This window comes from Palaemon carinicauda, chromosome 4, assembly GCF_036898095.1.
Source record: "Palaemon carinicauda isolate YSFRI2023 chromosome 4, ASM3689809v2, whole genome shotgun sequence".
Lineage (NCBI taxonomy): Eukaryota > Metazoa > Arthropoda > Malacostraca > Decapoda > Palaemonidae > Palaemon > Palaemon carinicauda.
Window position 1 is genome coordinate 547,216 of NC_090728.1, and position 8,320 is coordinate 555,535.

General features: G+C 41.9%; 1 protein-coding gene across 1 annotated transcript in view; it reads left to right on the top strand.

Moving 5' to 3' along the window:
* The first annotated feature begins 5,186 nt into the window (after positions 1–5,186).
* LOC137638988 (protein FAM200C-like) overlaps positions 5,187–8,320 on the top strand; it is a 23,787-nt gene continuing 20,653 nt past the window's right edge. The window contains exons 1-2 of the mRNA XM_068371318.1: positions 5,187–5,191; positions 7,809–7,969. Of these exons, the coding sequence (XP_068227419.1) occupies positions 5,187–5,191; positions 7,809–7,969 (166 nt within the window). The remainder of the gene's footprint in view (positions 5,192–7,808; positions 7,970–8,320) is intronic.

The following is an 8,320-nucleotide window of genomic DNA, read 5'->3' on the forward strand; positions in this document are numbered from 1 at the left end:
TTCATGTCTCATGTACTTGTTGGTGTCTGTTAGAATGTCTAGAGAAACAAGGATACAGTTTAATGTCCATTGGTTTTGTATGAATAGAGGATGAAATAACAGATTCCACATCATCCCCCCACCTCATCTGATATTTCATGTCAAACAGGAGACTACACTTCATTCTCATCAATATCAAAGTTTTTTGAAAAAGAGGGGCATCAGTTGTGTAAGTTGCCCCTAAGCTAAGACCAGAGGTGTAAATTACTGAATAAGACGAGTGATCCATGACTGTCAAAGGTCAATTTTTATATTTGAAATAGCTACTGTATCACAAAAATAACTCAATTTGATAACACTAATCTCAATAAATCTTTCTCACAGAATATGATGAAAATAAAGATTATTTTAGGAAGCTTAGATCAAGTTGTGGGTAATGTGGCGTAGCATAAGCACACAAGGACCCGTCTTCCTGGTTACTGAACATACCACTTCACTTTGCTCTAAGGGGATGGATTTTTTGAGAGTTGTAACTCCATTAAAATTAATGATTATGAATAAAAATCTCACATTTTACAAATTACTTTTTAAGTAACCTTGAAAACTTTACATATAAGATTAGAATGAAAACTTTTGTGATAATTCGTGGGCTAGTATAAGGAGAATACCGACAATGTTTTAGTTGAGCCACTGATGATGAAGTCATATATATATGTGTGTGTGCGTGTGAGTGTCTGTATGCGAGTGAATATATATATATATATATATATATGTATATATATATATATATATATACATATATGTATATATATATATATATATATGTATATTTATATATATATATATATATATATACTTATATATACATATATATATATATATATACACACACATATATATATATTATATATACACACACACACATATATATATATATATATATATTAAACAATTCATGTGTAGTCTTGTAAGTTCGCTATCGCTTCATTACCCAGACTCTACTGTATGTGCATACTGTGTTATCGAAGTCGTTTACTTGGCAACTCCCCTTTTCCTCAGATTACAGTATATGTATTCCAGTCTACCTAAGTGTTTATATCTGGGGGTCTGGATATTCATATGTTTCTTTGTTGCTTTATTTAGAGATCTGAGGTCAGTCCAAAGTTATCTCCTTTTCAATCTTCACAGCCCCTTCCTTCCCCTTGCTTTATGATGATTCAAATCGTGCAGAAATATCATAAAATGTTCCTTATCTCGAAGCGCGACGCAGATTCCGGACACGTAAGCAATAAAATCAAGTTATTGCAGTATGGGTCCGTCTTCTCTCACTGATGGGTCGTGTTATTTTGGATCGAAATATTAGTTGACTTCCAAAAACATCCATTAGGTTGCGTTGAAAAAGTTTGCAATGGATACTGAAGTTTTATGGGTTACATAAAACACGTAGAACCGTAAATATCATCATCATCTTCATTATTATTATTATTATTATTATTATTATTATTATTATTATTATTTTGACGACGACGTTGATGATGATGATGACGACTAATATCATTAACGTTTATTCTTCTTCTTCTTCTTCTACTTCTTGATATTATTATTATTATTATTATTATTATTATTATTATTATTATTATTATTATTATTATTATTATTATAATTATCATTATTATTATTATTTTTATATGAATATATTTTGGTTCTTTAGTATCTGTGACGAGCCGAGAAAAGGTTGTGACTCAAAGGCGGGATGGAAGCAACTGAGTAACTTTATTACAGATCATACGTTTATATATACATAGACTCCAGGCAAAAAAGGCATATAAGAAATAACTTGCAATTTTATGCTTAACCGACACTGCACTGGTTTACAGTTAACGGTGAGAAAAACAGCCATGTTATTTCAGGTCCTTATTAGTGCGAGGGGAGAGCGAAGATACAAGCATGATATATACACAAAATGAAATGTCGTTACTACGTATGATCGTATGACACATGGTTGGTACATGGCTTCGCCCTAAAATGACATACTGTTCATGTTAAATAGGGAGCCCTGATCTGGAGAGGCAAACTGTAAGCGGGTCATCTGGCAGGAGATAAGCAGATTTTAGACGATCAATGGAGACCAAGTCTTCTTTGCCACGAATGTTTAGTAGGAAGCTTTTGGACAACGTCGGATCACAAGGAAAGGGCCCGTGTAAGGGGGCGTTAGCGGTTCCTTGCTAGTGTCGTTGTGTAGGAAGACATGCATTGCAGAGTGCAAGTTTGTCGGTATGTGATGCTTCGCTGGGGCTTGTAAGTCTGGCGGCATGGTGTAAATTTTCCCACGACGTGATGTATGCCCTGGAGATCGTCGGAGGACGTTGCAGAAGGAAAAAATTCGGCAGGGACGACCAACGGGTCGCCATACACCATTTCAGCTGCCGAGATGTCGAGGGCGTCTTTAGGAGTGGTTCTTAGTCCCAGGAGGACCCAGGGAAGCTTAATAAACCAGTTGGAATCCTTGCAGCAGGACATCAAAGCTGGTTTAAGGGTGCGATGAAATTGTTCAACCATTCCATTGGCAGCGGGGTTGTAGGCAGTTGTCTGATGTAGGGTGATGCCCAGGAGATTCGCTAATGGTGTCCACATTTGAGAGGTGAAAGTGGTACCCCTGTCAGAAGTAATATGCCCAGGGATACCAAATCTTGCAATTCATCCTGAGAGTAAGGCAGATGTACATGAGGCGGACGTTGCAGTTTCCATGGGAATGGCTTCAGGCCAACGAGTGGTGCGGTTGATGACGGTAAACAGGTAACAATGTCCTTGTGATGTGGGTAGGGGGCCTACAACGTCGACTTGAATGTGGGTGAAACGACGCTGAGGTTGAGGAAAGATGCCCACTCCTGAATCCGTGTGTCGATCTACATTGGAAGTTTGGCAAGAAGTACAGGTGCGGACCCAATCCTTAGCATTCTTAGAAATGCTGTGCTAAATGAACTTCGTCTTAAGTTGCTGTGCATTAGTACGCCATGAGGGATGTGTAAAGGCGTGAATGAAATCAAACACCTGTCGGCGCATGGGAGCAGGAATCCAAAGTCGCGGTATAACAGTACTGAAGTCACAGAGGAGGATGGTGTTGGAGTCGTCGAAGGGATGTTATCCCAACGGAGGGATATGCAGGATGTCCTGCATGCTTGATACTCTGGATCCTGTCATTGGGCTTCAGCCAAAGCGTTGTAATCCAATCAAAGTTGAACGGCAGCCAACATGTTTCTTGACAGGGCATCGGCAATGGGATTCCTTTTCCCAGGGATATGTTGGAGGGTACAATTGTATTCAGTCACGGCTGAGAGATGTCGACGTTGACGGGCGGACCAGGCGTCAAACTGTCGAGTGAAGGCATGCACCAGAGGCATGTGGTCTGTGCAAATGACGAAGGGTGTACCTTTTAAGAAATGGCGAAAGTGATGGACAGCCAAGTGCCCTGCCAGCAATTAGCAATCGAAGGTAAAATAACCCGATTCTACTTCGATAGTTTGTTGCTGAAGAAGGCCACTGGGCGGGGCAAGCCGTTGATCACCTGTTCGAGTACTGCACCAATAACGACATCTCTGGCATTGGTGGAGAGAAGTAGAGGGGCATGTGGGATAGGAAAAGTGAGAGTTGCAGCGGTTAATAGGGCCTTCTATGCATTGCAGAAGGCCGCTTCTTGAAGGGGACCCCACTTTATGTCTTTTGGCTTGCCCTTGAGGGAGGCGTAGATGGGAGCAAGAGTTGCAGCAATGGCTGGCAGGGAACGCTGAAAATAGTGTATCATGCCCAAGAATTCCTGCTGAGCTTTGACGGTCGAGGACGTGGGGAAGTTCTGAACGGCTGCTACCTTCTCAGGGAGGGGATGGACTCCTTCAGGAGTGATGCGGTGCCCTAAGAACGACACTTCATTGGCGCCAAAGGTACACTTGTCGTACCGGACTACAAGGCCGTTTTGTTGCATGCGGTAGAGCACAATGCGCAGGTGTCGGAGGTGTTCCTTTTTTTTAGGAAGAGAACACAAGTATGTCGTCCACATAACATACACAGAAGGGGAGGTCCCATAAGATGACATCCATGAGGCGTTGAAACATGGCCCCAGCATTACGAAGGCCAAAACAGGAGTAATTGAAGGTGTATGTATCAAACGGAGTGGTGATGGCGGTCTTGGTATGTATTCTGGGTTCTTAGGCACCTGATAATACCCCTTCAGGAGGTCGAGCGTGAAGCAAACCTTCGCTTTGTGCAGGTAGGAGGTCAAGTTAGCGATGTTTGGGAGGGGGTAGTTGTTCTGGTTGCGTGTTTAGGCACCTGTAATCTCCGCATGGATGGAGGGAACCATCTTTCTTCAGCACGAGGTATAAGGGTGACGACCATTGGCTGGAGGCATTTTGGCAAAGGCCCATTTCCTCCATTTCGGCGAACGTCTGTTTGGCGGCTGCCAATAGTTCCAGTGCCAGACGTTTGAATTTTGCGAAGACTGGGGGTCCCTTCGTCTTGATATGGTGATAAATAGCGTGTTTGGCAGGATCCGTGGGCGTTTGGCGAAGTTCTGAACGGAAAACTTCTTGGTTGGATGTGAGGGAGGTGGGCTTAGGCATCCGTGGGTGTGCTGATGTGGAGAGCGAGGTTGGAGGGAGCGGGTTGAAGAGGTGTCAACGAGTACGAGTCTGCGATGACCAATTGTTGGTGGGTGACATCAATTAGTAGGGGGAAATGAGAGAAGAAAGCCGCGCCGAGGATTGGCAATGTGACGTCAGCAACAAGAAACATCCAATTAAATTTACAGTATCCAAACGATAATGTGAGGTTCTCGTAGCCGTAGGAGGGTATCCCAGATCCATTGGCAGCTACCAGGTGGACGTCGGCAGACGTGGACAGACTGCGTCGTGTCCTGAAGAGTTCTCTTTGCAAAAGAGAACGACAAGCACCCGTGTCTACCAAAAATCGCACACCTGTTCCTGCATCATGTAAAAAGAAAAGATTAGAAACACGGCAGGCCACCGCCACGAGCGATGGCCTACTTACACGTTTTTATTTGGGCCACTGAAAATCCTTATTTATGCCCCGAACCTGAAGTGATAGTAGCAAAACTGCTGCCAATGGGCGGTAGTAAGTGGCAGTAGAAGTCGTTGGTTGGGGCGTAAGCGAGTGGTGGGTGATGGGTGGCTTTATCGCCGCTCTGGCTCGCCATGGGGTAGGCGTGTATGTCCTTCGCCATTCACTTCAGCTTGATTGCCATTGAATAGGCGACCTCTTTGTCAGGAGTGGAGTCATTGATGGAGGTCTTGAAGGTCGTTAACTGGCTGTCCATAAAGGCGTCGGCTTTAGTCATCAAGTCTTTTATTGGTAAACTATTGACATCGAGTATGGCAGCGCGTACAGGTTCGGGTAAACGGCATATCCAAAGGGCACGAAGTAGGTTCACCTCACGAGGAGAGCCATCTGCGGCAGGTTGTAGGCGAGCGATACTGGTCATTTCCCTGAAGGGCCAGCGAAGCCCTTTGGTCCCCCAATGGTTGTTGAGAGAGCTGAAAAAGCTTTGCTATACGGGAGGCTGGCAATGGCGAGTACTGCTGCAGAAGGTATGTTTTGAGGGCGTCATACGCTCTTGGGTTGTCTCAATGTTCACAAAGCCAGTCGGATATTTTCGGGAAGGTGTCCTCGGGTATCGCCGCAAGAACATAATCTGCTTTGGTGGGTGAGCGAGTCACACCCTTGATACGGAACTGGATTTCTGCGTGCTGAAACCAATCAAACGCCTCTCCGCTGGCTAACGACAAAAGTTTCAATAGGACGGCGGCAATAGTCTGCCATAGTACCAATGATGGAGGGGCAGGGAAGGGGGTGTTGGAAAGGCGGGAAGAGCGAGTTGACTTCCGGGGTCACCAATGTGACGGGCCAGGAGAAGGTTGTGACTCAAAGGCGGAATGAAAGCGACTGAGTAACTTTATTACAGAACATCCTTTTATATATACATGGACTCAAGGCAAAAAAAGGCATAAAAGACATAACAGGCAATTTCATGTTCAACCGACACTGCATCGGTTAACAGTTAATGGTGAGAAAAACAGACATGTTATTTCAGGTCCTTATCAGTGCGAGGGGAGAGCAAAGATACAAGCATAATATATACACAAAATGACATGTTGTTACTATATACGATCGTGTGACACACGGTTGGTACACATCTTACATTGTTAGACAAAACTTTAAAGTCAGAAAAATTCCTTATTACTGGCCTCTTCTTTTTATTCTACTTCACTCATGATTTCTCAGATTTAATCATCCATAAAAGGCCGCCCGTGAATGGCCGAAGCAGGGAACAGTGATATTCCCCTATAAAGCTGGATAATGTCCTAGAAACTGACCATATACACATATGATCATTGCCCAACCCCCATCTCAACCCAAGCTATAACCAAGGAGGGTCAAGCAATGACTGCTATTGACTTGGCAGGTAAACTCACAGGCCCTGCAAACCCACCTCCTTCCTTCACCAGGATTGTGAGGTAGCAGACGCTAACGAAACTATCGAGCTTGAACAGGAGTCGAACGCCAGGCCGTCAATTTCCAAGCAGGGAGGTTTCCAATAGGCCACCATAATATTATCATAAGTATCAGTTTTGATTTCAATTTCATTTTGAAGAGATACTTTAACCCTCACCGTGGGACCACATCAGTAACCTCTCAAGTAAACCGCTTGAACTCGCAGTCTTAGGTGGGATTTGTCTGAGGTGGGACTTGATCTGCCACCCCTGCGAATACAAGACTAGAGAGTTACTGACGTACTAGCCAGGGTGTAGTGGTAGGTATCCAGTTAATTCTAAGTCTTACTTTTTCTTCCATACTACTGTATGCGACCCGTCAAAAGTGACAGTTGAATCTTTCGATGCATATACACATACGCGCACGCGCACGCGCACGCGCACACAAATTCAATCCTTCCTACCCACTCCCACTTATTATTCCCCCTAGTCGAGGGACGGGGAGACACTGGTAATTATATGCCTGGCAATGCCGGCCAGCATAACCGGACACGCGCGCACGTGCGCGCGCGCACACACACACACGCATATATATATATATATATATATATATATATATATATATATATATATATATATATATATATATATATATATATATATATATATATATATATATATATATATGTATGTATATGTCCGGTTATGCTAACCTGCATTGCCAAATGTATAATTATTAGGATCAGACACTTGCTCTTTATCATATTTGGGAGGATGGATCAATACTCAATCCTACTCCGGATGTTTATTTAGCTGTGACAAAGATGTGGAATAATTACTCGAATCTCTAATTTGGATCAGTGTAACTTTAAAATTTAGAAACAGTTGAAATGTTTATGTAGACGATTAAAGTAAATTTCCTCTCATAGTTTCTCTATTACTCAATTGTTCTGATTTGGTAAATATCAAAATATGCTTCACTCTTTATCATTGTTCTTTATTTATGTTTCTTCTCCGTTCTCAACTGCTTTTTTAGGCTTATAGCAATCTGCTTTAAAAACCGAGGCTTTAGGTAGCCTGAATTGGTAATGATAATGGATTAAGTATAAACATATTACAGCCATTAGATAAGAAAAAGTTTATTGAAAATCTGTATTGAGTATTGTGAGAATGATAATCGGATGTTACAACGATGGAATACCCGGGAACGATTGGTTATTTCTAAATCTAAATTTGTGTCAAACATTTGCACCATTGAAACATGATGCGGTGAATTTATAATTATGTTGAATTCAAAATTTTCCCATGGAGCATTCATTCTTTTAGTTGTCTTTATATTTATCTCTATACCATATCTATTTTAATACCAAACATTGACAATGAAGTAGAAGAATACATTATCGCAGCTTTAGAACTCTTGGAACCGCCAAAGACTATTATGAAAGAACTTGCCATAAAATATGGTCACTGTCAAAAATATAGGGCTAGTGAGTCCAGAGGATCTGAGCAATTTATAATATGCTGGGTATGATTCATTCAATATTATATGAAACACTCTATCTTCCTCTCAGGCATCCAGACTATAAGAATGAAATAATATACGTAATGAAGTGAAGTTTGCTTCATAAATTTTTTTTTACTAGAGGTGTGTTTAATGATAATCCATTCTGTTCTACCATGATTAACCATCACGACTTAATTTAGCTAATATCAAATAAGTGGATTCAAGATGGATTAGTGGTATCTTGTACTCCATACCAGCATTCAGTAACCTCTGGTGACTGTCTTACTTGTACTGTACAATATGTTATAATTAGCAGCAGGTTCATTGCATGTCT